The sequence below is a fragment of the Micromys minutus genome (assembly GCF_963924665.1).
Source record: "Micromys minutus genome assembly, chromosome: 18".
In the NCBI taxonomy this organism is placed as follows: Eukaryota; Metazoa; Chordata; class Mammalia; order Rodentia; family Muridae; genus Micromys; species Micromys minutus.
This window is the reverse complement of record NC_137953.1, coordinates 50,762,759-50,790,756: the sequence shown is the minus strand read 5'-3', so window position 1 is coordinate 50,790,756 and position 27,998 is coordinate 50,762,759. Positions and strand designations below refer to the sequence as shown.

The following is a 27,998-nucleotide window of genomic DNA, read 5'->3' as shown; positions in this document are numbered from 1 at the left end:
GGGCTGCGGGCGCGGCGGGGGGGTCGGCAGCCCGGGGGCTTCTTAAACCCCTTGCCCTGGCCCAGCCCGCACTTCCCGAGCACCGTTCCGCCCCGGGAGGGAGAGAGAGCCCCAGCCGGACAGCCCAGCAGCTCAGCCCAGGAGGCCCGCGGTCCCCGCCACCGGAGCGCTAGAGGAGTCTCCGCGAGCTCAGTGTCCCGCCGGCCCGCCCCGACAGCGCCCCGACAGCGCCCCGACAGCGCCCGCAGCCCGACCCCAGGCCGCACGTCCCCGGCCCCCCGCCGCGCCATCATGATGAACAACAGCAACTACTCCGACGCCTCCGGCCTCGGCCTGGTTGACGAGGCGGACGAGATGCCGTCCACCGAGAAAGACCTAGCGGAGGATGCGCCGTGGAAGAAGATCCAGCAAAACACATTCACGCGGTGGTGCAACGAGCATCTCAAGTGTGTGGGCAAGCGCCTGACCGACCTGCAGCGAGACCTCAGCGACGGGCTGCGCCTCATCGCGCTGCTCGAGGTGCTCAGCCAGAAGCGCATGTACCGCAAGTTCCACCCGCGTCCCAACTTCCGCCAGATGAAGCTGGAAAATGTGTCTGTGGCCCTGGAGTTCCTGGAGCGCGAACACATCAAGCTCGTGTCCATCGGTCAGTGTGGGCCACAGGGAACGGTCACAGCAGGGGTAGGGACACATAGGTGCGGGTACAGAGAGCCGGAACAGAAAGCAGTTCCCTTGGTCTGATTTCTCTCTCACCAGTACAGGCCGGAGCCCAGATACTCCTCTAGGGACAGGTGACACCCCTGAAAAGTCCCCTTCTGAAGTTTCCCCCAACATATTAGCTTCAGCTTCCCTACACACACCAACCTGCTCAGTGTCCCCTCTTTTCCTTCCTTCGGGCAACCCTTGCTTGTGAGGACAAGGATGGTACCCAGTGTTAACTCCTTGGGGGCGTTTCCTGTCACCCACACGAAAGCAAATGGCTTTCTATCCTCTTCACCGCTGGGCAAAAGCAAACTTAAAACAGGTCCCAAGTATCTCGGGGTTCTCGGGACCTGGAGGCCAGGGAGGCTAGTGGCCCGAAGCTTCACCGAAGCGTTTGGCAGGCATGTGCTCCCCATCTGGGATCTGGCTGGACTAGGGCAAACAGAGCCCAGCCTCAGAAACCTAAAAAGGCACTGAGCAACGTCCCGGGAGCTTTAACCCCTGGTCGTCCAGGTTGCTTCCATGCTCTGTTCCAACCCACGGCCTGGTCTGGGATTGGCTGCAGCTAAGGGTCAAGCTGCCCTAGAGGGAGGGGAAGGCTGAGGAAGAGAGGAAGTCATTGAGTATAACCAGATTTGGAAGGTGTGTCAGTTCTGAGTGGGGGTGGGGAGATACACTAGTCCTGGGAGTCCAGAAGCCCAGGGTGGGTTTTGAGTGGCAAGAAGCTACCTCACCCCTCACAGCCTTACCCTGCTAGGACCAAGGTTTCCATTTGCACCTTGGGTGAACGTAGAGCCCTTCTGGGATATACTTGAAGGACGTCCTGTGAGGACGCACCCCAAGGCCCTGGAAGGGAACTGTGGATATTTCCAGGTGCTGTTCACCACTACAGGCTGCCCCCAGCCTTCTCTGCGGAACTAGATGTCTGTCCCCTCTCTAGTCTCCCTCAGAGCCATTTCCAGGCCTCCGGAATTAGCGGCTGAGAACAATCTGAGGCCCTTTGCCCCGTTCAGGCTTCTTCCTCGGCCTTACCTCTTCTAGCCCCAGTACGAACCCCCACACGCACACCCCACCCTCCTGCTCTGGCCTGGAAATAGCCCTGTCTCCGTGACACAGCAGATGTCTCTGAGCTTTCCAGAAGGACAAGCCTGAGGACAAGGGGTGGGGGAGGGGACCCTGGTGTATGTGGTAGAGCTAAAAATTAGGAGAGTGCTGGGTGTGTGGAGAGCTGAGGGGCTCAAATCAGCCGTGGGGCTGCTCCCCACCTACACCTCGCTTCACACTGGGCTCTGAAAGGCAGCACTGACTGCCCCAGGTGGGGTCTCCAGAGGAAGGTCTGCAGCCTCTGTAAGACATTATAGGAAATGGTTCAGCCTCCCTTCCCTGCTGGCTGCGGGGGCGGCGGGCCCCTCTCCAGGCCTCATCCTTCCCTGTGCACCTCTCCCCTCCCCCCATGGTGGTGCCTGGCTCCAGCCCCCTTGGCTCTGCTGCAAAGGGGCCGGCTCAGAGTAGAGGGGGGAAGAAGCCAACGCTGGTTCAGGGGCGGGAGGGAAACTCCAAGGTTCCCGCTGAGAGGAAGGGGAATTGTGCCTGTTTGGGCCAAGTGGCTCTCCCTGTGCTGATGAGATAAGCTGTCAGCAATTCAGCAACTGAGCTGAGGTTGGGGCTGAGGCTGAAGGGAAGGGGCACAAACTCCAGCCAGAGATCCCTAGGGGATGGAGAGACTGTCCCAAGGAGGGATCATCGGACTTACTGTAGCTCCTCATCCTGTCTAGAAGTGGGAAGGGGTCTCCCACCAGATACTGTCTCAGGACTGAATGAACATCTGGGCACCTGAGGGTGGGGTACCCAGAGACTCCCCACTTCTCACTAGAAGGAAAGTTGGGGCCTGGAAAAGTTGCTGACAGCTGAGAAGTTTATTTGGAAGAAGAGTTCTAGGCCTGGCTTGGGTTGAAGGAGCTCAGTACCCCTCTTACCCTCAACACTGGGTGCAACCCTCCTCCCCACACACACCCTCTCAGCCCCTCCAAACAAAGAGGCCTGTAAGGCGGCTCTGTTCCACAGCTGTTCTCCAGTTGCTATTCCTTCTCTTAGAGCCAATAGCTGAGGGAGGGGCTGGAGGGGACAGCAGCTGTCCCAGCCCGGTCTCCTCCCCTCTATTCTAGGCAAGGAGTGGGGGTCACAAGCTAGCTGTCTGGCTCCTCCCACCCCGTGGGGTGATCCCCAGGCCAGCAGAGAAGCATGGAGTGGGTGCTGTGGGGGAAGAAGCCCGTGTTGAGTTGAGCTCCACCACTCTCCCCTGCCTGGCTTCCTAAGAGGGTGGAAGGAGAGAAGGTCATAGCTTCCAGGGTGTCCTACTGGGCCTGCTACCCAACCCCCTTCTGTCGGAGCTGGGGACCACTTGCTTTCTGGCCCACAGCCAGTTGCTAGGGAGAAACCTCTCTCTCCAGCAACTATGAATGGAGCATGCACGCGCGCGCTCACTAACACACACACAACACACACACACACATACACCCCGAATGCTCCATCCCCTCCCAACCCTGCAGCTTCAAGGTCTCCCTCCCAGGGGTCTGGATCCAGTTTTTGAAGAAGGCTTCAGAAGTCTGTGAGCCTGGCTTGGGCTTGGGCAGCTGTGAGAGAGCCTGAGGGTTCCCCGGGTGTCCAGCCTGTGTGAAAATGTTATGAGCCTGTGTTTGAGAGAGTGAAAGCACCGAAGGTGGTGTGTCATGGAATCTGAGAGCTGCCAAACCATTGTGCTGTAGAGAAGCCAGGGGAAAGGGGCGGGCTGCGGGGCTGCTGGGGAAGGAAGAATGATTCAGTGGTGAGGAGGCCCGGGAGACAGAGATTCCTCTGTCCTGGGGGCAGGTGGGGTGGAGCAGAGAATGACAGGGGCCCCCAGGCCCTCTGATCTGAGGAAAGGAGAACAGAAAAAAATGCGCAATAGAGTGCCTCCAATCTCACCATCTCTGTCTCTCAGGAAACATGAGTAAACAAGACAGAGCCTCTAGTCACCTTCCAGCCTCCTAAAAGCAGGGCTCAGGGACGGTGATAGATTTCAGATCTCCCTTACACTATACAAATAAGCTGGACTCCAATATCTATAGTCTGTCAACTGTGGTCCGAAGGAACTCTGAGCACTGAGTTCACATGTTTGGCATTTCCTCTCCCTCCTGGGAAACACCACTGACCCTCAGCATCAGACAGCATGACTTCGAGTTTTATCTGAGCAAGTAACTGTACACCTTCTCTCCTCCCAGCCCGTGTGTTTCACAGTCTTTTAGCTTTCAGGGCAGAACACAAGCAGGATTGATCTGGTCCTACTCAACTTTAACTTAACCTTTCAAAATAGCCACCCACTTTTACACTGCAAAGTTTGAGCCCCACCATAGAAACATAAAGCCCAGGGGAGATGGCTAAGCTGGTGAAGTACTTGCTATGATAGCCTGAGGGTCTGAGGTCAGATCCCAGACGCCCATGGGGAAAGCTGGTGCACCCAATGTCCCAGCACTGGGAGGGGAGATAGGAGCTACCCTAGGATGCCTGACCAGCAAACCTGGTCCACTCTGGGCTCACGAACACATGCATGTAGGTACAAACATGTATGTGTACATGCACACACACATTCAAGATGAAGAGTGGAGGAAGCTAAAAGGAAAAATGTACCAATTGATCTCTCTTATATTAAACTACAAAATGCAAACCGTGTGGAAAGAATATGGTTTGTTGCCTGGAAAGGTCAGAGCATGGCAAGCAGAAGAAAAGGTCACAGAAGGTCCATGTGAGAAAATTTGAGGAGGGATGGTTACACTTACCATTTTTTACTTCATGCCAATAGTTTTGTAGGTATGCCCTACTGTCAGAGCTGGTCAGATCATCTTCTCTGACATGCTCAGCCTGCCTGTCAGTAAAACAGCTAAAACAAAACAAGAAGCTGTGGGTGTGGCTTAGTTGGTAGAGCACTTACCTAGCATATAGGGGGCCCTGAGTCTAAACATATAAACAAGTGCAGCCCTTGTCCTTATAACGTCAGGGCTCAGGAAGCAGCAGCCGGAGGATCAGGAATTCAGAGCCACAGTCCAGGCTGTATGAGACCAGGCTCAAAACAGAATCAGTCTCTGGCCCTAAGAGGCCTGCATTCAGAAGGACACTCACTTAGGGGGAGGCAGACCCCAGTGCTGGATTGTCTTAGGGTAGAGGACAATCAGAGGGAAGAGAGGGAAGCCGCTGTTTCTGAAGATGAAACCTCAGGTCCGGTGAGGTTCATGGGAGTGAAAGAATTTGTAGGCAGAGAAGAAGATAGGTCCCAGAGAGAGGAGGAATGTAAGCCTGTGGCTCAGCCACTCCAGGGCAGTGTGGGTGAGAGAGGGTACCACCTTGAGGTTCTCTCTCTACAGACAGCAAGGCCATCGTGGATGGGAACCTGAAGCTGATCCTGGGCCTGATCTGGACGCTCATCCTTCACTATTCCATTTCCATGCCCATGTGGGAGGATGAAGATGACGAGGATGCCCGCAAACAGACACCCAAGCAGCGTCTGCTCGGCTGGATCCAGAACAAAGTGCCCCAGCTGCCCATTACCAACTTTAACCGGGACTGGCAGGACGGCAAGGCTCTGGGTGCCCTGGTTGACAACTGTGCTCCTGGTGAGTAGGCCAGTGGACACACTGTGGGAGACTGGGAGAGTCTGGAGAGACTGAACGAGCCTTGTGTCTGACTGCAGGCCCACCCCAGGGCCTAATGGATCAGGATTGCTGTAGGGTTTGGTCCTCTTCCAGGAGTTGTGGCTGGGATCTAGGTACTCCTGGTTGATTCAACAGAAGCAAGAAAAGGTTCCCAACCAGTCCTTTCATAGGCAAGCCTGGAAGTCCAGAGATGGGTAGGGATTTGTCCAAAAACACACTCCAGAAATTACTCCAGAGCCTGGGGCTTATTTGGTTACTTGGACACCATCTTTTACTCTCGTGGAAAGAAAGGAGCTAGGTGAGACTTACAGCAAGAAATTCTTAGTTACATTCAGAAACGACTCTTTGTACAACCCTTGGGATGGCTTTGTGAAGGGGTTGAGGGCAGGGTGGCGTCACTGTGTTGTCCAGTGACAGGTGGCCCTGGCCTGCCCTTCTGGGCCAGCCTGGTTAGACCTGAGCAGATCAGAGCTCTTAGAAGACTGAATAACACAGGCCAGAGCCCCACCTAAGGTCTAACTGCTTCATGACTGTCATCTACAGTGGAGGCAGTTTGGCCAGAAAAGCTTCGGCCCCTTGGGGAATCCTCCCCCCCCCACCCTGGGGTCAGCTGGGGAGCAGAGATGGGAGGCGGGGGCATGCAGTCTGGGAAGCATTCCCAGCTGCTGAGCCATTGTCCAAAGCTGGTGTGGCTGCCAGCAGTGAGCTCAGCTGTTCCAGCCAGTCATGGATCCCAGCCTGTGAGCGGGCCCCTTCCTCACTAATGTTGCCAATCCTCTGTCTCTGTCTTGAACCAAGCTGCCCCTGACCCTACAACCAGCCCCTCACAGGTGAGCTGGGATACTGTCGGCATTCTACCGGCTGGGAGGCTGAGCTCTCGATGTCCGCATGGAGGAGCCAGTCTTCCTGCTTCGATACTGTTTTATTTGATGCCTCAGTTTCTCCAAGTGGCAGTGAAGAAGGGAGAGAGAGTTATCCCTAAGGCTAGTGTGGAGTAGCTTAGAGCATCTAGGCAACTCTGAAGATGGATCATGGGGTTGTGGGAGACAGGGCCCTCATCTCCTGTCCACTCTAAGGCAGCTGGAATGACAGTGGGGGTCCTTTGTTGGGGTTTGGTGCTTGGGGTCTCTGCGAGGTCTTGGGTTAAGCAGGATGCTGGCTGGTAGGGCTGGTGTCAGGCTGCATCATCGGGATGGAGAGAAAGGCCTCATTGTTGGTGCTAGCAAGGACTGCTATGCCGTGACACGGTGTTTGGATAGCGGGAACCTGACTGGGTAAGGTCCTAGAGCTGGCTAGAAAGGATGCGAAGCCATGGCCTCTGAATATTGACTGAGAAAAGGCTCTGTGCCAGCTCCGTGGTTTACCGTTACGTTCTCCCACCGTCTGTCTAGGTCTCTGCCCTGACTGGGAAGCCTGGGACCCCAACCAGCCTGTGCAGAATGCCAGAGAGGCCATGCAGCAAGCCGATGACTGGCTCGGGGTGCCCCAGGTACACTGGCAGATGGCATAGTGGGGCGTAGAGGGGGAGGGAAATGGAGGGGTAAGGACACCTGGCCAAGCGCAGGTGGGAGCCAGGAGAGCAGTATGAACCCATCCTCTCTTCTTCCTACGGCAGGTGATTGCCCCGGAGGAGATTGTGGATCCCAACGTGGATGAGCACTCTGTCATGACCTACCTGTCCCAGTTTCCTAAGGCCAAGCTCAAACCCGGCGCCCCTGTCCGCTCTAAGCAGCTGAACCCCAAGAAAGCCATTGCCTATGGTCCGGGTATGTGTGTAAGGAAAAGTCACGGGGCACCAATGTTGTTAAAAGATGACGTCCCAGGTTTCAGCACCAATGTTAGGAAAAGGATGAAGAGATTAAGTACATTTGATTTGAAAGAAAGAAAGGGTTTTGGCACCAAAGGGAAAAAGGATGAAGAGAGTGGGGGACATATGGCCCATGGAGGTGCGGTGAGGCCTGGGGTCAAGGAAGATGCCTCTGAGGGTCCCATGCTGGGAATCCCTTCCGCCTGAGGGACCAGCCACATGATGGTATAGTACAGAATAGAGTTTATTCAGGTCATGGGAGAGTTAAGTAGTAGAGGCAGAGAGAGAGAGAGAGAGAGAGAGAGAGAGGGAGGGAGGGAGGGAGGGGAGCAGAGGAGAAGAGGCCAGCCATGAACGCGTGGAGAGAGGGGGGAAGGGAAGGGGCAGAGGAGGGGTGGGGGGAGAGAGTAAGAGAGGCAAGAGAGAAAGGAGGGGCAAGCAGCCCCTTCTATAGTGTCAGGTCACTGGGGCGGAGGATACCTAGCTACTGCCAGGTAATTGAGGGGTGGGGTTTACAGAATCCCAACAATGTGTGGAATCCTAAAAGCCCCATCTGGGCAGGTAGAGGGGACCTTTGAGTGACCTGGGCTCTGCTTCTGTCCACAGGCATCGAGCCCCAGGGCAACACCGTGCTGCAGCCTGCCCACTTCACTGTGCAGACAGTGGACGCTGGTGTGGGGGAGGTGCTGGTCTACATCGAGGACCCTGAGGGGCACACTGAGGAGGTATACTGGACTGCTGGAGATAAGGGGTCAATAGGGGATTGGAAACAGCGAGCACTTGGGACAGAGGAGTCCTGGAATTACAGGATCAGTAAGAGTTACAATCTTTTTCCTTCCCAACAGGCCAAGGTGGTTCCCAACAATGACAAGGACCGCACATATGCCATCTCCTATGTGCCCAAGGTTGCTGGGTTACACAAGGTATCTCCCTAGAGACCCTCCTGCCCTACTGGCTACTCAGGACTCTTGCCTTCACCACTGTTCCTCTCGGCCCACCCCCACTGCCATTGTCCACCTTGCATTCACTGTGTCTCTCCACTCCCTCAGAACTAGTCTCCCCTAGAAGCTAATCTTTGACACCCGCTCCCCACCCCCATGCTAGGTGACCGTGCTTTTTGCTGGCCAGAACATCGAACGTAGTCCTTTTGAGGTGAATGTGGGCATGGCTCTCGGGGATGCCAACAAGGTATCAGCCCGTGGCCCTGGTCTGGAACCTGTGGGTAATGTGGCCAGCAAACCCACCTACTTTGACATCTATACTGCTGGTAAGTGTCAGCCCAGGGTGGCTTGAGTGATAGCCTCTGACAGTGTATGGGGGTGGGGCTGAGACAGATCCTAGGTGGTGGGGGGTGGTGATTCCAGGATGAAGGAGCCCTGATCAGATGTGTGTGTCCAGAGCAGGGTACTGACAGACTTGTCCTTTGCAGGGGCTGGCACTGGTGATGTTGCTGTGGTGATCGTGGACCCACAGGGGAGGCAAGATACAGTAGAGGTGGCCCTGGAGGACAAAGGTGACAACACATTCCGCTGCACGTACAGGCCTGTGATGGAGGGGCCACACACTGTGCATGTGGCCTTTGCTGGTGCACCTATCACTCGGAGTCCTTTCCCCGTCCATGTGGCAGAAGGTAAGGGTGTGTCACCTCACCAAAGCCAGACACAGCAAGCTTGCTACCAGACTTCAGGTCTGAGGGTTGGTGGGAAATGCAGCACTTGACCCACAGGGCTGGAGGTGGGGGTGGAACTAATGGGGTTCTGGAGGGCTCTCCTTTATCATCCCTCCATCCCAAGGAGGCTGGTTTGGGTGAGAGGAGGTTCAGAGACCACAGAAAAGACGAGAATATGGGCCGCCTGGAAGGGCTGGGAGAGAAGTCACAGGCCACACCGGTGGGACACACATGCCATGCTCTCACCGGCATGCAAAGCCCTCGGTTGATGAATCCACAGCAACTGCTTTTTTTCCTGTACTCAGTGCCCTTGCCGCCGCCCACCCCCCCTGTACCCATCGTCCACCAGGCCAAGAGGTGGGGCCAGGCATGTCCACAGCTGACTGGCCTCACCGGCGCTTGTGGCCCACACGGTGTGAATTGCTCCCTCCTGAGGCCTTCTGTGACAGGCTGGAGTTCTGAGCCATGTGTGTGTTCTCTGGCAGGCTTAGTGTTGACTCGCTGTTTGCCTTGTGGTCTCTGTCACCAACTTCAGATTCTGTCCCACCGTCTACCAATATTCCGTGCCTGGCCCCATCTGCTGAGCCACCGCCTGGATTCTGTGGCAGCATCTGAGTTCTGTGCCACTGGCTGTGCTCTCTGGTTATATGTCAGTTCCGCGGTGCTCCGTGAGCTCCGCACCATTTTCTGTATTGTACCAGGCTGGTTTCAATGCATTGCCCATGCACAGCGGAAGGCTTAGTGCTACGTGCAACACCTCTTGGTCCGTGGCGGTGCTGGGTGTTTTGTGGCATGCCACAGTTTGTGAGGCAGCCATGGTGGTGCCGAGAAGGTCTAGGGCTATAGTGGGAAGCCTTAGGTGTGGATAAAGAGTGCTCCTTATCTCATAGCCCACTCAATGCAGAATCCCAGCACCCAGCATTGCTCCCAGCAGACCCAGTTCTGTGCTTGGGGCAGGGTTGCACGAGGCCATGCCCAGTGCCTGGGAGGTGGTCGGTGACGAGGAGCTTGGCCTTTGTCCAGGGTCATTCAGAACCCAAACCTTCTGTCTCTTCCTCTCCCCAGCCTGTAATCCCAATGCCTGCAGAGCCTCTGGGCGAGGCCTGCAGCCCAAAGGTGTGCGTGTGAAGGAGGTGGCTGACTTCAAGGTGTTCACCAAGGGTGCTGGCAGTGGGGAGCTCAAGGTCACAGTCAAGGGTCCAAGTGAGTGCCAGGGCCCAGGGCTGGGGGACTGGACAGTAGTTTTGACAATCTGAGGACAGTGACAACCAGGACACACGGCCTCATTCGGAGAGTCCAGAGACATGGTGATCGATCCATGGACTCTCCTCTCTGCCTCAGTTTCCCAGTCCAAAAACTGGAGCTAATTGTCTCTGTCTTGTGTGCTACACCGGGCTGTTGTGCTCAGGGATGACGCACAGTCCTGCCATAAGTTTCAGCTCTGCCCACTAGTAGCATCTTCCTCAGATGGGCCGAGGCCCCAAGGATTCCGTGAGGGGATGAAGAGCCTGGGACTCCCAGACTTTGACCTGTACTTCCTGACTTTCATTTCCACAGAGGGCACAGAGGAGCCAGTGAAAGTTCGGGAGGCTGGAGATGGTGTGTTCGAGTGTGAATACTACCCAGTGGTACCTGGGAAGTATGTGGTGACCATCACTTGGGGTGGCTATGCCATTCCTCGCAGGTAAGCACAATGCCACCCCCCTGACTTCATCCTCCTGTTTGCTCTAAGGAAAGGAAGATGCTCCTGGAGATTGGAAGAGAAGAGGTCTGTCTCTGCAGGAGCACTTCCTGACACTGATGCCAGCTCTTTCCTTTATTCCTAGTCCTTTTGAGGTCCAGGTGAGCCCAGAGGCCGGAGCCCAGAAAGTGCGGGCATGGGGTCCTGGTTTGGAGACTGGCCAGGTGGGCAAGTCAGCTGACTTCGTGGTGGAAGCCATTGGCACAGAAGTGGGGACGCTGGGTAAGTGTCTGGGTGTCATGAGGCATGTGACAAAGGACTGATGCTGAGGGGGACCTGGGGAAGGCAGTGGAACATGGAAGGCTGTCAGGATAAGCATAGAGTGGGGACACAGGGGTAACTGGGAGCAGAAGGAAACATGGGGACCTACCTGAGAAGCCTGGCTGTACCCTACTCATGCTCCCTGACCCTTCCCACCTCTCCCCAGGCTTCTCCATCGAGGGGCCCTCACAAGCCAAGATTGAATGTGATGACAAAGGCGATGGCTCCTGTGACGTGCGGTACTGGCCCACGGAGCCTGGGGAGTATGCTGTGCATGTCATCTGTGATGATGAGGACATCCGGGACTCTCCTTTCATAGCCCACATTCAACCAGCCCCTCCAGACTGCTTCCCAGACAAGGTACCGTCCTAGCTCCACGCTCTGTCTGGACTGGGCTCGGTGCTCCACTCCTCCTCCTGCCCCCAACCCAGCCCCCCTCTCGTCCTGAACACAGGTGAGAGCCTTCGGCCCCGGCCTGGAGCCCAGTGGCTGCATTGTGGAGAAGCCTGCCGAGTTTACCATTGATGCCCGTGCTGCTGGCAAAGGAGACCTGAAGCTCTATGCCCAGGTGGGATACCAATGTCTCCACTGTGCCCACTACCCCTCCTCGGGGTACTACCTCGGGCATCACCGTGGGGCCTCTAGAGTGGAGGCTGTAGTGTCCCAGGAAGACGGGATTGAGTCTCACATGGTCATATTTCTGTGGAAAATTAAAACCATATTTTCTTACAGATCATAATCTTAAAAGCATTTTCAAAACTCATTTTGAATCAATAATTTGAAGTTGAAAGATGATTTCACCATATACGACATCCGCTTCAAGTCAGTTTGACAAATTAGTGTCCACTGACTCCTAAAGGTCTTGAAACTCCAAGGAGACAGTTCTTTAAAAAAAACTTGTTAATCAATTTTAACATGGATTTAGCCTCTCCCTGACTACTAATACATAAGCTAAACATAAGCTGGGAGGCAAGCCACATAAGTGACTTCATGCCAAATGTTTTGGCTCCCGAGTTAGCTACTGGCCACCAAAGCACATGGCACTAGGCTCGTGGTCTGACATCAGTGGTGGACCTTGAGTGGGTGTGTAGAAACTGGCTGGGAATAAGGCAGTGCAGAGTCTGCCTGATCCAGCAGAGGGCGCACTGAGAGACCTGTGGCCTCAGCTGAACACTGAACATGAACATCTTTGGCTGGTACCCACAGGATGCAGATGGCTGCCCCATCGACATCAAGGTGATCCCTAATGGTGATGGTACCTTCCGCTGCTCTTACGTGCCTACCAAGGCCATTAAGCATACTATCATCATCTCTTGGGGAGGTGTCAGCGTGCCGAAGAGCCCCTTCAGGGTATGTCTACCAACGCTGTCCTTCGCACACTAGCAGGAGTCCCAAGGAATGTGGGCTCCATGCATGCAGCAGATTTTGGCTGTCCTGGACGCTCTGCGTATTTCCCTTCCTCAAGGCTCCCACAAAGAAGCTAAGACTGGTCCAGCTGAGGCTGTGGGTGGAGAGTTGCTGGGAAGGGTTAACCTTGAGCAATGCCTACTCCCTGATCATAAACCCCCTGCCCGCAGGTGAATGTGGGAGAGGGCAGCCATCCCGAGAGAGTAAAAGTATATGGCCCTGGAGTGGAGAAGACAGGCCTTAAAGCCAACGAACCCACCTATTTCACAGTGGACTGCAGTGAGGCCGGGCAAGGTGAGCCCCTCCCTCAGGGAGTTCTGGGTGGGAAGGGCTTGGATCCACTGAAACCAGTTACCCGGGCAATGGTTCTGGGAGCTTCCAAGGGGAGAAGCTCCTGAGCCTCACGCACAGCCTGGGCCTTTCCTCCCCTCAGGTGACGTGAGCATCGGCATCAAGTGTGCCCCTGGCGTGGTGGGGCCTGTGGAAGCCGACATTGACTTTGACATCATCAAGAATGACAATGACACCTTCACAGTCAAGTACACACCACCGGGTGCCGGCCACTACACAATCATGGTGCTGTTTGCCAACCAGGTGCAGTAGCCCTCACTACAGTTGGTAGCTGTGGGCTTGTATGCGAAAGGTCTGGGGAGGCTTTTGGAAATGAGTTGTTTCTGGGGCAGAACGCAATCCACAGAGGCTATAGAATGACTCCTCTGTGCACCTTGGCCAACACAGTGCTTTACTCTCACTGAGTGCCGGGGTGGATGACCTGACCAGCATCTAGCTCGATACTGTCCCCTGAGAAACCTGACTAAGCCTTTTCCACACCCAGGAGATCCCTGCCAGTCCCTTCCACATCAAGGTGGACCCATCCCACGACGCCAGCAAGGTCAAGGCTGAGGGCCCTGGGCTGAGCCGCACAGGTAGATGTCTGGACAAGGATGGAGCTGGTATGAGTTGGTGTTGGGGGTAACTGGTCCCCAGACCCTCACTGACATCTCTTGGGGGGGCGGGGTTTCCAGGTGTGGAAGTTGGAAAGCCGACTCACTTTACTGTGCTGACCAAGGGAGCTGGCAAAGCCAAACTGGATGTGCACTTTGCTGGGGCAGCCAAGGGCGAGGCTGTGAGAGACTTTGAAATCATTGACAACCATGACTATTCATATACTGTCAAGTACACTGCTGTCCAGCAGGTACGTCTCATCCCTTCATGCCTTTCCCTTGCCACTGATGGGACCTGAATGTGACCTCCTCAGCCTCATCAGACCCATTCTGGGCCCCTGGCCACTCCCGATCTCCTGTCTGCCCTCACTCTAGGCAATGAATGGCAGTGTCCAAGGAGTTGTTAGCAGAGCTAAGCCACCCTATCCTGACTTTCTCCTTTACCCAATAGGGCAACATGGCAGTAACAGTGACCTACGGTGGGGACCCTGTCCCCAAAAGTCCCTTTGTGGTGAATGTGGCACCCCCGCTGGACCTCAGCAAGGTCAAAGTTCAAGGCCTTAACAGCAGTAAGTGAGGAGCCACCCTGGGGTTGAGGGGTGCTTGGGTGAGCTGCTGTATTCTACTCACAGTATCCCTTGCCCTCCGTTCAGAGGTAGCTGTGGGACAGGAACAGGCATTCTCAGTGAACACCAGAGGGGCTGGCGGTCAGGGCCAACTAGATGTGCGGATGACCTCACCCTCCCGAAGGCCTATCCCCTGCAAGCTGGAGCCTGGGGGTGGAGCAGAAGCCCAGGCTGTCCGCTACATGCCCCCCGAGGAGGGACCTTACAAGGTGGACATCACCTATGATGGGCACCCAGTGCCTGGCAGCCCCTTTGCTGTGGAAGGTGTCTTGCCCCCTGACCCCTCCAAGGTAAATATATGGGGGCTGGTGGGATCCGGTAGTGGGGGGCTGATAGAAAAGATGGATGGATTCTAGTCAGAGGCCAGAAGGACAGATGTACCTGGAGCAGGCACATTCAGGGAGGGCTGGGACCACCCTCTATGGAGAGTCTTAGAGACAGCTTAGTTGTTCAGAGATGGCCTTGTTATCTGACCCGAGCTTGAATTTCACTGTTCCTTCACCTCCGTCCCGTGTCCTCTCCCAGAGCTCTAACGACTCTGCAGTGGCTGCCACAGCTCAAGGTGCTTAGAGGCTGGAAGCTTATGAGAAACCAAGCTGAGGGGACTAACAAACTTGTTCATCTCCCTAGGTCTGCGCTTATGGCCCTGGTCTCAAGGGTGGGCTCGTAGGCACCCCAGCGCCATTCTCCATTGACACCAAGGGGGCCGGCACAGGAGGCCTGGGTCTGACTGTCGAAGGCCCGTGCGAAGCTAAGATCGAGTGCCAAGACAATGGTGACGGGTCCTGTGCGGTCAGCTACCTGCCGACGGAGCCAGGCGAGTACACCATCAATATCCTGTTCGCCGAAGCTCACATCCCTGGCTCACCCTTCAAGGCCACCATCCAGCCTGTGTTTGACCCAAGCAAGGTGAGGGCCAGTGGGCCAGGCCTGGAGCGAGGCAAGGCTGGAGAGGCAGCCACCTTCACTGTGGACTGCTCGGAAGCGGGCGAGGCCGAGCTCACCATCGAGATCCTGTCAGACGCTGGTGTCAAAGCTGAGGTGCTGATCCACAACAACGCGGATGGCACCTACCACATCACCTACAGCCCTGCCTTCCCAGGCACCTACACCATCACCATCAAGTATGGCGGCCACCCCATACCCAAGTTCCCCACCCGTGTCCACGTGCAGCCTGCAGTTGATACCAGTGGCATCAAGGTCTCTGGGCCTGGTGTGGAGCCACATGGTAAGAGAGGAGCAGCACAGAGTCACCTTACGGGGCTAGGTCTGGAAGGAGGGACGAGAGTGGGGGATGGGCAGGTGGAGGTTTCGGGAGCTCTGTACACCAGAAAGGGACCGAGGGGGTCCAAAGGACATGATGGTTAGTCTGCTCTTGGAAAAATGGCTTCTGCCCCTGGGCACTTTCCTGGTGAGATCTTTAAACTCGTCAGTTTAAAACATCTCAGACCTAACAAAGCTGAGAGTGTACAAGGGGCACGGTGGGCAAGCTGTGTCTTAGGGGACAGTTACATGAAATGTGCTGCTTGCAAGAGAGCCAGGCTCAACTAGGATTAAGCTGAGCAGAGGCCTATAGGACACAGTCCTTGGCCTGGCAGAGGACTGATGGGGGCTGAGGATTGAAGGAACAGCTGTGGCGTGAGGGATGAAGAGGGACTGCATGAAGATTGAGCATGGCTCTCTGGGTCTAGGTGTCCTAAGGGAGGTGACCACCGAATTTACTGTGGATGCAAGATCTCTAACAGCTACGGGTGGCAACCACGTGACAGCTCATGTACTCAACCCCTCTGGTGCTAAGACAGACACCCACGTGACAGACAATGGAGACGGAACCTACCGGGTGCAGTACACTGCCTATGAAGAGGGTACGGAGTTTTCGGGAGAGGGAATGGGCTCACACAATGCTCGGGTGAGCAAGGATGGGGCTCTGTTCTCCTTGACCGACTCTGTGACTGGCTTCCAGGTGTGCACTTGGTGGAGGTGCTATATGATGAAGTAGCTGTGCCCAAGAGCCCCTTCCGAGTAGGTGTGACTGAGGGGTGTGACCCCACCCGAGTCCGGGCCTTCGGACCAGGCCTGGAGGGTGGCTTGGTCAACAAGGCCAACCGCTTCACTGTGGAAACTAGGTACCCTTTTCTCCGCCAAGAGAATGACCATTGTCATGTCCCAAGGTCACGTCCATCTTGATCTCTGCTGACAGGAGTGTTCTTTTATAGGGGTGCTGGCACAGGAGGCCTGGGCCTAGCCATTGAGGGCCCCTCAGAAGCTAAGATGTCCTGCAAGGACAACAAAGACGGCAGTTGCACTGTGGAGTACATCCCCTTCACTCCGGGAGACTATGACGTCAACATCACCTTTGGGGGACAACCCATCCCAGGTGGGCAAAGGGGGGGATGGGTTCTGGGAAAAGGATGATGGGATGCTGAGGTCACGTGTAAATTTGCAGAGGGTAAAAGGCAGGGCAGGAGGTGCCCTGGATGCGGTAACCCTCCAGTTCATTCTTGGAGGCCCTTGCACCAGACTTCGGTAATACGGATCCACTAACGAGATTTGCTGTCCTACAGCCTGGCTGCCAGGGTTTGCCGAGTCGTCTGCTATTGTAGGAAGTGGTCTGCCAAAGCAAGACACTGTTTTTTCTAATTTAATTCTGTGTACCCTCTTCATATTTCAACTACAATGTCAAAACACATAGGCTGGTTATAAAAAGAGTATTCCATTATTAACATTTTAAAGATTTGGAAGGGCTTTCTTCCCAGTCTGAGTCTAAGAAGGTGAGGTTTGTCCTGCCTCATTCTACAGTCAGATTTTCTTACTCTTGTCTTCCCATTTCTAAGCAAGTTGCAAACTGCTTTCTCGTGCTGTTCTGGATCTGTGGGCCTCTCAGCAGCAGGGAGGTTGCCTGCTCCGTGGGTCCTCAGCTCAGAAAGACAGACTTTGCCAGGCAGTGGGTAGAGGCTAACTGCCAGCGTCTCCTCCTCTGTTCTCACCCCTCAGGAAGCCCATTCCGAGTTCCTGTGAAGGACGTGGTAGACCCTGGGAAGGTGAAGTGCTCAGGGCCAGGGCTAGGGACCGGCGTCAGGGCTCGGGTACCGCAGACCTTCACAGTGGACTGCAGTCAAGCTGGCCGGGCCCCTCTCCAGGTGGCAGTGCTGGGACCCACAGGTGCGGAGTCTGGAGAGAGACAGGGAGGGAGGTGAGGTTCCAAGAGGCCCGCTTGACACTCCTCTGCCTCTGTCCAGGTGTGGCTGAGCCTGTGGAGGTGCGTGACAATGGTGACGGTACCCACACTGTCCACTACACACCTGCCACTGATGGACCCTATACAGTAGCCGTCAAATACGCTGACCAGGAGGTGCCGCGCAGGTGAGGACCAGCCTTGGGCAATCCATGCTGAGCTAGAGCTTCTCCTAGGACCTTACCTTCAAGGCCAGGTCGTGGGCAGAGTCCCCGTTATTTGTCTAAACCCCCTCCGGGCTACCCCATCCTGCTCCCCTCCAAGATTCCCTACCCTGAAGGTAATATCACCCCAGTAGCTTCGGCACCAAATAAGCATCAAGGGAAAGAGCCATAGAAAGTGTACGGACTCTTTAAACAATTAACTGCACCTTCCTTTGAAGAAAACACTAAGTTCAATGGGCCCTTCAGTGACCCTTCTCCAAGACTTAAGATGTCACCTGGTCCTGGGACACCCTCCATGCTGCCCTGCAGAGTCCCTCCTTCTGCCCATGTGTGGGAAGGCTCACAAATCCCAAGCTCCAGCTCCCTGACAACTGTTCATTCCTCTGTTTTTCAAGCCCTTTCAAGACCAAAGTGCTTCCAGCCCATGATGCCAGCAAAGTGCGGGCCAGTGGCCCTGGCCTCAACGCCGCCGGCATCCCTGCCAGTCTGCCGGTGGAGTTCACCATCGATGCTCGTGATGCTGGGGAGGGGCTTCTCACTGTCCAGATCCTGGTGAGTCTAGGCACAGCCCCCTGCCCAGCTGGACTCTGTGGACAGAGGCAGGCCTGACCTCTCCTTCTTCTCTAGGATCCCGAGGGTAAACCCAAGAAGGCCAACATCCGAGACAATGGTGACGGCACGTACACGGTGTCCTACCTGCCGGACATGAGTGGTCGGTACACCATCACCATAAAGTACGGCGGCGATGAGATCCCTTACTCACCCTTCCGCATCCATGCCCTGCCGACAGGGGATGCCAGCAAGTGCCTTGTTACAGGTGAGCACCAATCCCTTCTGGCCGGCCAGCCCCCTTAGAGTGCATGCAGTCTCCCAGCCCAGTCCCGGAGCCAGGCTGGCAAATAGCCTATACACCTTGCCCAGCCCAGCCCCACTAGCTCACCTAACTTTCCTGTCTGTTTCCAGTGTCCATCGGAGGCCATGGACTGGGTGAGTACCTTCTTTTTCTTTCTTTACTAGGGGCTGGAGACCGTGGAAGTGTCAGGAAACAGGGGAGTGGCTGGAAAAATGGCCTCCACGGCCCCTGACCTTGTTTTTTCATGTGGTAGGTGCCTGTCTGGGTCCCAGAATCCAGATTGGAGAGGAGACTGTGATTACCGTGGATGCGAAGGCAGCAGGCAAGGGGAAGGTGACCTGCACAGTGTCCACGCCCGACGGGGCGGAGCTCGACGTGGACGTAGTTGAGAATCACGACGGTACCTTTGATATCTACTACACAGCACCGGAGCCGGGCAAATACGTCATCACCATCCGCTTCGGGGGTGAACACATCCCCAACAGCCCCTTCCATGTGCTGGTAAGCTCATGCCATGGTGCTTTATGCAGAATCTGCTCTTGGTAGCTGCAAGAAATCCTAGGAGATGTCCTCAGAGAATCAGAGAACTTGTTCCCATGTCTAATGAAGGGTTCCTGGAGCCAGTGTTCTCTAGAATGAGCCTTTGTAATGCCTCCCAACGTGCAGGAGGTGGCGCGGCTCTGCCTTTGACCTGAGAGGTGCCGTTCCTCTCTGCAAGAGCTCACTGTTCTCTGAACTTTGGGCCACTGTCCCTAGTTCTTGTTTCTACAGAGGTGGCCCTGCAGGGCAAGGATGGAACTCCTGAGAGACCACCCAGGACTGTCAGTTCTGGGATCTAGGTCCCCCACATGTGTGCCCTGTGCCTTACTCCCCAGGCATGTGACCCGCTGCCTCATGTGGAGGAGTGCGCGGAAGTGCCGCAGCCGCACCAGCCGTATGCCCCTTTTCGGCCTGGCCCCTGCCCCACACACTGGGTACTAGAGCTTCCCACGACAGGCCTTATCCTTCTCCCTACTTTCTTCATTCCTTCTCTGCTGTTCTGCAGGCTTGGGCCATGGTTGGGCCTCTTGGGGAGTAGGCAGGCATTAGGATGGGCAGAGGGAGCACCCCTTTTTCTGCAGCTGACGCATCTCTGCTGCCACTGGTGTTTCACTGCTAACCTCGTTCTTTCTTCATTCTCTCTGACTTCAGTCATGAGGCAGGCCACACTCCCCGGCCTTCTTCACCAACACTCTTCCTCTCACCCACTACAGGCCACAGAGGAGCCCGTGGTACCTGTGGAGCCTTTGGAGTCCATGCTGAGGCCCTTCAACTTGGTCATTCCCTTCACTGTGCAGAAAGGGGAGTTGACAGGTAATGGGTGCCCCACACAGGAGACTGTTGAGAACTGAGAACACGTCTTGGCCTTTCAGCTAAGATCGAATGCAGGGATGAGTCCCAGGGCCCAGAGAGGGGAAACAAATTAGGCTGAGTTTCACAAGTTGGGCAGAACTAGAACTCAGGTTCAAGCCCTCAGTCTCCTGCTTCGGGATTCATCCTTTATTCCTGAGTGACTGCTTCCCGGTGTCTGGCCTCTGGGGAAAGCAGAGCCACCCGAGAACAAGCCCTGGGACAGCAGAGATGTGTGGTGAGAGACACTGTACATGTTAGTGTGTCTGCCTTTCAGGGGAGGTCCGGATGCCTTCTGGTAAAACAGCACGTCCCAACATCACTGACAACAAGGACGGTACCATCACAGTGAGATACGCACCAACAGAGAAAGGCCTGCACCAGATGGGAATCAAGTATGACGGCAACCATATCCCCGGTGAGTTGGGGGTCGGGTGAGACCATGGCTAGAGGAGCTGACACCGTGTTGGTCTTACAATCCTTCTTAAAAGACATATGTAAGCACCTGACAGGCACCGAGGACGGTGATGGGCTTCTAAGAGACAAGTCCCTGTGGCAGAGATACAGGGCTCAAAATCCAAGGCTATTGAAAATGCTGGGGGCCAACATGGGTGCAGGAAGCCCCTGTCCCTATGCTAATGCAGCCCCACCTGTCGCTACCCAGGGAGCCCTCTGCAGTTCTATGTGGATGCTATCAACAGTCGCCACGTCAGTGCTTATGGGCCAGGTCTGAGCCATGGCATGGTCAACAAACCTGCCACCTTCACAATTGTCACCAAAGATGCTGGAGAAGGTGAGGAGAGCTGCGAAGAGGCGGAGGGGCTTGCCAGGCTGCAGGCACAGGGATAGACCCTCTGATCTCAGCCCACTTTTGCTTACAGGAGGGCTGTCCCTGGCTGTGGAGGGCCCATCCAAGGCAGAGATCACCTGCAAGGACAACAAAGATGGCACCTGTACTGTGTCCTACCTACCCACAGCACCTGGAGACTACAGCATCATTGTACGCTTTGACGACAAGCACATCCCAGGGAGCCCCTTCACGGCCAAGATCACAGGTGAGTGGACATTCAGGCATGGGCAGCTGCCTGACATGCACAAGTCAGTTCAGCCAGGACATTTGGACAGAGAACATCTTTAGATAAACGTAAGGATGCTGTTCTCCACAACAGGCAAGGAACATCTCCCCACCCCATGCTTTGATCATCTATGTCAGCTCAAAGCCAGCTTACTCTAGAGAGAGCTCTAGGACAGCCAAGCCAACATAGAAAGCCCATATCTCAAAACACCAAGAAACAAAAACAAACAAAGCAAAAAGGAAAAAATTATTTTATTTCAGTTTTCAAGTTACTCTTGAAAAAGTGGGGTAGCAACACTGTCTTGATACCTTGAGAAAACCCAGAGACAGATTAGCACTGTGACCAGAGCCATAGAGAGAGCATCCGGTATCTTGTTCTTCACTCCATGTGACTCAGAAGAGACTTAGCCGTCCCAGGACTGAGACAGGCACAGTGAACAGGGATGCTGGGTCCTTCTGAGGCTGTTAGTAGTTAAGATGAATGTAGACCTGGGATGCTAGAGTCTGTCTGGAGCCAAAAGCCTGATCTGCCCCACCTGTCTCCCAGGTGATGACTCGATGAGAACGTCACAGCTTAATGTGGGCACCTCCACCGATGTGTCTCTGAAGATCACGGAAGGCGACCTCAGCCAGCTGACAGCCAGTATCCGTGCTCCTTCAGGCAATGAGGAGCCGTGCCTGCTGAAGCGTCTGCCCAACAGGCACATTGGTGAGCGCAGTGACCCCAGGGGATACCTGGGGGGGGGCTCAGGGATGCTCTGCTTACTGTCCTGGGGGGGGCTCAGGGATGCTCTGCTTACTGTCCTGGGGGGGCTCAGGGATGCTCTGCTTACTGTCCTGGGGGGGGGCTCAGGGATGCTCTGCTTACTGTCCTGGGGGGGGCTCAGGGATGCTCTGCCTACTGTCCTGGGGGGGGCTCAGGGATGCTCTGCTTACTGTCCTGGGGGGGGCTTAGGGATGCTCTGCTTACTGTCCGGGGGGGGGCTCAGGGATGCTCTGCTTACTGTCCTGGGTGGGGGAGGGCTCAGGGATGCTCTGCTTACTGTCCTGGGGGGGTGCTCAGGGATGCTCTGCTTACTGTCCTGGGTGGGGGGGGCTCAGGGATGCTCTGCTTACTGTCCTGGGTGGGGGAGGGCTCAGGGATGCTCTGCTTACTGTCCTGGGTGGGGGGGGGCTCAGGGATGCTCTGCTTACTGTCCTGGGTGGGGGGGGCTCAGGGATGCTCTGCTTACTGTCCTGGGTGGGGGAGGGCTCAGGGATGCTCTGCTTACTGTCCAGGGTGGGGGAGGGCTCAGGGATGCTCTGCTTACTGTCCTGGGTGGGGGGGGGCTCAGGGATGCTCTGCTTACTGTCCTGGGTGGGAGAGGGCTCAGGGATGCTCTGCCTACTGTCCTTTCTCCACAGGGATCTCCTTTACCCCCAAGGAGGTCGGTGAACATGTGGTGAGCGTACGCAAGAGTGGCAAGCATGTCACCAACAGCCCCTTTAAGATATTGGTGGGGCCTTCGGAGATCGGAGATGCTAGCAAAGTTCGAGTCTGGGGCAAGGGCCTTTCCGAAGGACAAACCTTCCAAGTGGCAGAGTTCATTGTGGACACTCGAAATGCAGGTGCTTCTCATCCCAGAATCCCCCTTGACCTTCCCCTCTGGCCACACCCTCCTACCCTGAGCTTCTTGGATCTGTTGGAATTCAGTCTGGAGCCCACTGGGGGAAAGTGAATGTCCCCAGTCAGCTCCGTCACAGCTGAGAGAAAGCTCAGCTGTCCTGAGCCTGTTAGTCCCCACTCACTGGAATCCATGAGGTCCGCAGAATGGAATTTTCCAGAATGCCTCTTTAGTAGGCCTTGATGACAAACACTGGGTCACCTCACTGTATCTCATGGTGCCATCTTCCTTAGTGGTCACTAGCCTCATTTGACTTCTAGGCAGAGTCTTCTGCCTGGGGCAGGAGAGTGGTGTAGGTGCAGGTATCATGGGCTCAGGGGAGACATTTTTCCCACATCCCTTCCCTTAGGCTATGGAGGCCTGGGGCTGAGCATCGAAGGTCCTAGCAAGGTGGACATTAACTGTGAGGATATGGAAGATGGAACCTGCAAAGTCACCTATTGCCCAACCGAACCAGGCACCTACATCATCAATATTAAGTTTGCCGACAAACACGTGCCTGGTAAGGCTCTGGGACGCAGTGGGGACAAATCTGGTGACCAGACAGGTGACCTGTGAACCTGATTTCTTCCTTTCTCACTCACAGGAAGCCCCTTCACTGTGAAGGTGACGGGCGAGGGACGCATGAAGGAAAGCATCACCCGGCGAAGGCAGGCGCCTTCCATTGCTACCATCGGTAGCACCTGTGACCTCAACCTCAAGATCCCAGGTAAGTGCTGCGAAGGCAGAGAAGAGCCAGGGTGGAGCAGGGTCTGCCATGGGATGCCTCGAGCCTACCTTGGGGCCTCTGTCCTGCCTACCTCCCTCTTCACCGCCTGCTACCTGCCTCTGGGCTTTCCATAGGAAACTGGTTTCAGATGGTGTCTGCCCAGGAGCGCCTGACTCGCACCTTCACGCGCAGCAGTCACACGTACACCCGCACAGAGCGGACAGAGATCAGCAAGACTCGGGGTGGGGAGACCAAGCGTGAAGTTCGGGTGGAAGAGTCCACCCAGGTTGGCGGAGACCCTTTCCCTGCTGTTTTCGGCGATTTTCTGGGCAGAGAACGCCTCGGCTCCTTTGGCAGCATCACCCGGCAGCAGGAAGGTGAACAGGGAGCTCTGGGAACTGGGGTCCTCACAGGGGGGCGGGGCCTCCAGTTCTATGGCCTCACTCCTGGCCACCTTGGCCTAGATGGCCAGGACAGGTCTGAGCAGGAAAGGGGGTTCACCGAGGAGGGAGGGAACCATGGAGACCAGACACAGCTTCTTGTTGGCCTGACATCACTCCAACCCTCAGGTGAGGCCAGCTCTCAGGACATGACAGCCCAGGTGACCAGTCCATCCGGCAAGACAGAAGCCGCAGAGATCGTCGAGGGAGAAGATAGCGCTTACAGTGTGCGCTTTGTGCCCCAGGAGATGGGTCCCCACACAGTCACTGTCAAGTACCGGGGCCAGCATGTTCCTGGAAGCCCTTTCCAGTTCACTGTGGGCCCACTAGGTGAAGGTGGTGCCCACAAGGTTCGGGCTGGAGGCACAGGGCTGGAGCGAGGCGTAGCTGGTGTGCCAGGTAAGGGGCTGAGGCCAGGGGGAGCTTGGGGCCAGGACAACCACTGTGGGGGCAGCAGCACTAAGATGCCCCCCTACCCTGTTTCTGTGCAGCTGAGTTTAGCATCTGGACCCGAGAAGCTGGTGCTGGAGGTCTGTCTATCGCTGTGGAAGGTCCCAGCAAGGCAGAGATCGCATTTGAAGACCGCAAAGATGGTTCTTGTGGTGTCTCCTACGTTGTCCAGGAGCCAGGTAAATGTTCACACTTGGGTGGGGAGAAGGTTTCTACTTGCTGACCAATGGGATTTGGGACTCCCCCACCAGTTTCCATTCCCTTTGCACCCCAAGTTCCTTCACCCACTCAGAGCTGAGCCGTGGAATGAGGCAGGGCTGGGAATTTTTCTGCCGTTGTCCTGGAAAGTGTGCTGACTAGCTTCCTTCTCCAGGTGACTATGAGGTCTCCATCAAGTTCAATGATGAGCACGTCCCGGACAGCCCCTTTGTGGTGCCTGTGGCTTCCCTCTCAGACGATGCTCGGCGACTCACTGTCACCAGCCTCCAGGTCTGTGCCAGGGGTGGGACCTGGGCGGCCCAGGAAGGCAGGCTGGCCCGCTGCAGTACCTTCTCCCATGTGTGCAGCATGGGTCAGGGCCCTTGTGGGGAGCATGTCTGCCTCCCAGTGAGCCCTCTACTTCGGCTCCATGCCTTGTTTGGGCTTCTTAGAAGCATTGTCTTTCTGTCCTTCCTGAGAGCTGGCGTGTCCTGTCACTCATTTGTCCCACTTTGCTCTGAACGTTTGTAACTGAGGACGTTATGAGAGTATAAGAACATAAGCTCAATGGACGGAAGCGAGTTTGCTCGAGCCCTGAGCAAGCACGTGCAGACCGGGCCACACCTCTGCTACTGCTGCAACCAGCTGCACTGTGTCCTCTGTGACCTCTAGGAAGGCCGTCTGGGGATGTACACCACCCAGGCTTTCAGCAGGTGTTACAAAAGGACAAAGAGAGCCCTGCCCCCATGCCCATTTTTTTAACTTTGTTCTTTAGATTTATTTATCACACACACCAGAAGAGGGCATCAGATCTCATTACAGATGGTTGTGAGCCACCATGTGGTTGCTGGGAATTGAACTCAGGACCTCTGGAAGAGCAGTCGGTGCTCTTCACCGTTGAGCCATCTCTCCAGACCCCCCCATTTCAGCTGACCCACATTGAAGTCCCATCAGCCAACAGTGAGCCCTCCACTGTAGCAGAGTTCCATCCGCATACGCCTGAGCCCTCCTTGTGTTCTCTCCAGCCCTCCCCCTCGGTCATGCCCTTCTTGGGACAAGCTACACTGAGCCCGCCACATCCACGCTCTTTTGGGCCCGCAGCCCACATGGCACTGTCAGGCTGTACTACTAGGCCTTCATGACTCAGTGTCTGGCCTGTGCCTCCCCAGCTGAGACAGGAATGCATCACTCTGTATCCTCTGTGGTACCCAGCACGGTCTGCATCCTCTGTGGTACCCAGCACAGTCTGCATCCTCTGTGGTACCCAGCACGGTCTGCATGGTGCCTACAGGTGGATGCAGAGAGTGGCAGATCAGCCCTTCCCTGAAATCTGGGCTGGCAGGCAGGCAGTGACCAGGCTGGAGAGGTGGCAGCATCGGGTTGGCAGTACAGTAAGAACAGCATTGAGCTGCAGAGAGGATCGGTCTAGCCTCAGCTTCCCAGAACTCTGAATTTGCTCTACGGTCTTTGCAGGAGACAGGGCTTAAGGTGAACCAGCCAGCGTCCTTCGCGGTGCAGCTCAACGGGGCACGTGGCGTGATTGATGCCCGGGTACACACACCCTCAGGAGCTGTGGAGGAGTGCTATGTCTCTGAACTGGACAGTGGTGAGCTGGCCCTGCCCCTGCCATCTCCTGCCAGACCACGATCTCTGGAAAGGGGTGAAGAGACATGGAAGCTCACTCACCAACCTCTGCTTCACAGATAAGCATACCATCCGCTTCATCCCCCATGAGAATGGCGTCCACTCAATTGATGTCAAGTTCAATGGTGCCCACATCCCTGGAAGCCCCTTCAAGATCCGTGTCGGGGAGCAGAGCCAAGCTGGGGACCCAGGCTTGGTGTCAGCTTATGGACCTGGGCTTGAAGGGGGCACTACAGGTGAGTGTCTGAATTGAGGAGAGCAGGGTTAGATTGGGGGGATCAGGCACACCTCAGTAGGTCAGGCATTTGAACCCAGGGCCCCCGCTCTGGGCTGTGTTCTTCCTTACCTTCAGCTTGCTCCCTCTGTCCTCCAGGTGTACCATCAGAGTTCATTGTGAACACTCAGAACGCAGGCTCAGGGGCCTTGTCTGTCACCATTGACGGACCTTCCAAGGTACAGCTGGACTGTCGGGAGTGTCCTGAGGGCCATGTAGTCACTTACACGCCCATGGCTCCTGGTAACTACCTCATTGCCATCAAGTATGGCGGCCCTCAGCACATTGTGGGCAGTCCCTTCAAGGCCAAGGTCACAGGTGAGTGCCCTCACTGGAGAAGGTTCGCATAGGCCAGCCCATTTGCATCTGATTGGAGTCTGCTTTCAGTTATAGTCATGGTCTAGTCAGGATGGAGATGGGCGTGGCTAGGCAGATACGTTACCAGGCGCCTGCCTTTTATCCCAGCACCGGAGAGGCAGAGGCAGGTGGATCTCTGAGTTTGAGGCTAGCCTGCTCCACAGAATGGGTTCTAGGACAGCCTGGACTCTGCAGAGAAACCTGTCTTGCAAACCAAAAAAGAAAAAAAATTTTTTTCAGTGCTGGGGCTTGAACCCAGAGCCTTATTCATGCTAGGGAAATGCTCTACCGCCCCCCCATCTCCCCCACCCCCACCCTCGACCCTTATCAAGAGGAAGCCTGGAAGGGGGAGGGGCAGATGTGGCTGTGGCCCCGGGATTGGAGCTGGTAAAATTCTGCCTGGAGGGAACAGGTTGCATTCTTCAAAAGCTGCAGCTGAGGACAGTTGAGAGCCTAGCGGCTGCCCCACGCCCACCTCAGAGGACTGTCAGCATCCTAGGAAAGGGTAGGAAGTCCTTCTGACTAGGCCCATGGCCACCTACTCTACCCTTCAGGTCCCCGGTTGTCTGGAGGCCACAGCCTTCATGAAACATCCACGGTTCTGGTGGAGACTGTGACAAAGTCCTCCTCGAGCCGTGGCACCAGCTACAGTTCCATCCCCAAGTTCTCCTCAGACGCCAGCAAGGTGGTGACAAGGGGCCCTGGCCTGTCCCAGGCCTTCGTGGGTCAGAAGAACTCATTCACTGTGGACTGCAGCAAAGCAGGTTTGTCGGGTCGAGGGAGGGAGCAGGAAGCTGTCCAGGGCCAGGGATGTGGGCTGCCTGTGGCCCTGGTGTGAGTCACTCCTCTCTGCCACTCTCTCCAGGCACCAACATGATGATGGTGGGTGTGCATGGGCCCAAGACTCCCTGTGAAGAAGTGTATGTGAAGCACATGGGGAACCGTGTCTACAACGTCACCTACACTGTCAAGGAGAAAGGAGACTACATCCTCATTGTCAAGTGGGGTGATGAAAGTGTCCCAGGAAGCCCCTTCAAGGTCAATGTGCCCTGAATCTCAGAAGCGCCTCCCTCAGCCCAAGCCCCACATCCTGCCAAACTCATACCTGCACAGATGTGCCACACCCCCATGCACACACAGAATCAGGCTCTAAAACACCTGCCTTAGGTGTGTCGTGGGTGGTGCAATCACCTCACCCCACTGTGCCACTTAAGGGGTGGGGGGACTTTATCTGTCTTCGATCAGTGTCCCTCAAGTGTGGCCTTAGGGCTGACTGGGGTGAGGCTTGGGGTAGAGACTGTCATATAAGGGGTTAAATGGGCTGGGGGGTAATCCCTGGGGATCAGAGGGGGCTAATGCCGGTGGGCAAGCACTGAGTTGGGGTATCTGTGTGTGAAAGAAGACACCCTCACAAACCACCACGCCTGAGGACTCTGTCAGGCCCATCTGGTGCCCACACCCCTAGAGTGAGGGGCTTGGAAAAGAAAGAACAGTCAGGGGAAGCAGAACCAGAGCAAGCAGCAGGTGGCATCGCACCATGTGGTCTGGCCTGGGTGACGCGCTCTGCCCAAGCCAGGCCTCCTGGGAGCTGACACAGCTCTGCCCCATTGGGGGTTTTTATACACATCATGGGGCCCAGTTCTCTGGGAAACTTTTGCACATGTGGAAAACACCAAATAAAGCATAGCTGTTGAGAAGGCCTGG

At 55.8% G+C, this 27,998-nt stretch overlaps 1 protein-coding gene across 2 annotated transcripts; it reads left to right on the top strand.

Annotated features, from left to right (window-relative positions):
- The first annotated feature begins 7 nt into the window (after positions 1 to 7).
- On the top strand, positions 8 to 27,995 carry FLNC (filamin C). 2 transcript variants are annotated; one of them, XM_080932312.1, is made up of 48 exons: positions 8 to 646; positions 5,100 to 5,348; positions 6,779 to 6,876; positions 7,003 to 7,153; positions 7,801 to 7,919; positions 8,040 to 8,117; positions 8,299 to 8,461; positions 8,624 to 8,824; positions 9,929 to 10,066; positions 10,421 to 10,547; positions 10,690 to 10,826; positions 11,032 to 11,225; positions 11,320 to 11,433; positions 12,072 to 12,215; positions 12,443 to 12,566; positions 12,706 to 12,866; positions 13,108 to 13,198; positions 13,298 to 13,467; positions 13,668 to 13,785; positions 13,870 to 14,132; positions 14,473 to 15,070; positions 15,534 to 15,707; positions 15,806 to 15,968; positions 16,059 to 16,219; positions 16,837 to 17,004; positions 17,082 to 17,205; positions 17,637 to 17,793; positions 17,869 to 18,058; positions 18,205 to 18,228; positions 18,348 to 18,595; positions 18,970 to 19,068; positions 19,348 to 19,447; positions 19,761 to 19,901; positions 20,148 to 20,276; positions 20,365 to 20,538; positions 21,106 to 21,267; positions 21,963 to 22,166; positions 22,572 to 22,724; positions 22,809 to 22,931; positions 23,066 to 23,308; positions 23,501 to 23,770; positions 23,863 to 24,000; positions 24,195 to 24,310; positions 25,493 to 25,625; positions 25,723 to 25,899; positions 26,037 to 26,255; positions 26,849 to 27,058; positions 27,160 to 27,995. In XM_080932312.1, exons 1-48 carry the CDS (start codon positions 292 to 294, stop codon positions 27,345 to 27,347), a joined length of 8,181 nt encoding a protein of 2,726 aa, XP_080788438.1. In that variant the 5' UTR covers positions 8 to 291; the 3' UTR covers positions 27,348 to 27,995. The 2 variants fall into 2 exon arrangements, with proteins under 2 accessions (XP_080788438.1, XP_080788437.1); XM_080932311.1 differs by lacking the exon at positions 18,970 to 19,068.
- The last annotated feature ends 3 nt before the right edge of the window (positions 27,996 to 27,998 follow it).

Coding starts and splice junctions, on each gene's coding strand:
- FLNC (XM_080932312.1), top strand. CDS start 292: ATGATGAACAACAGCAACTACTCCGACGCCTCCGGCCTCGGCCTGGTT. Junction 7,154..7,800: donor AGCCATTGCCTATGGTCCGG/GTATGTGTGTAA, acceptor TTCTGTCCACAG/GCATCGAGCCCCAGGGCAAC. Junction 8,462..8,623: donor CTTTGACATCTATACTGCTG/GTAAGTGTCAGC, acceptor TGTCCTTTGCAG/GGGCTGGCACTGGTGATGTT.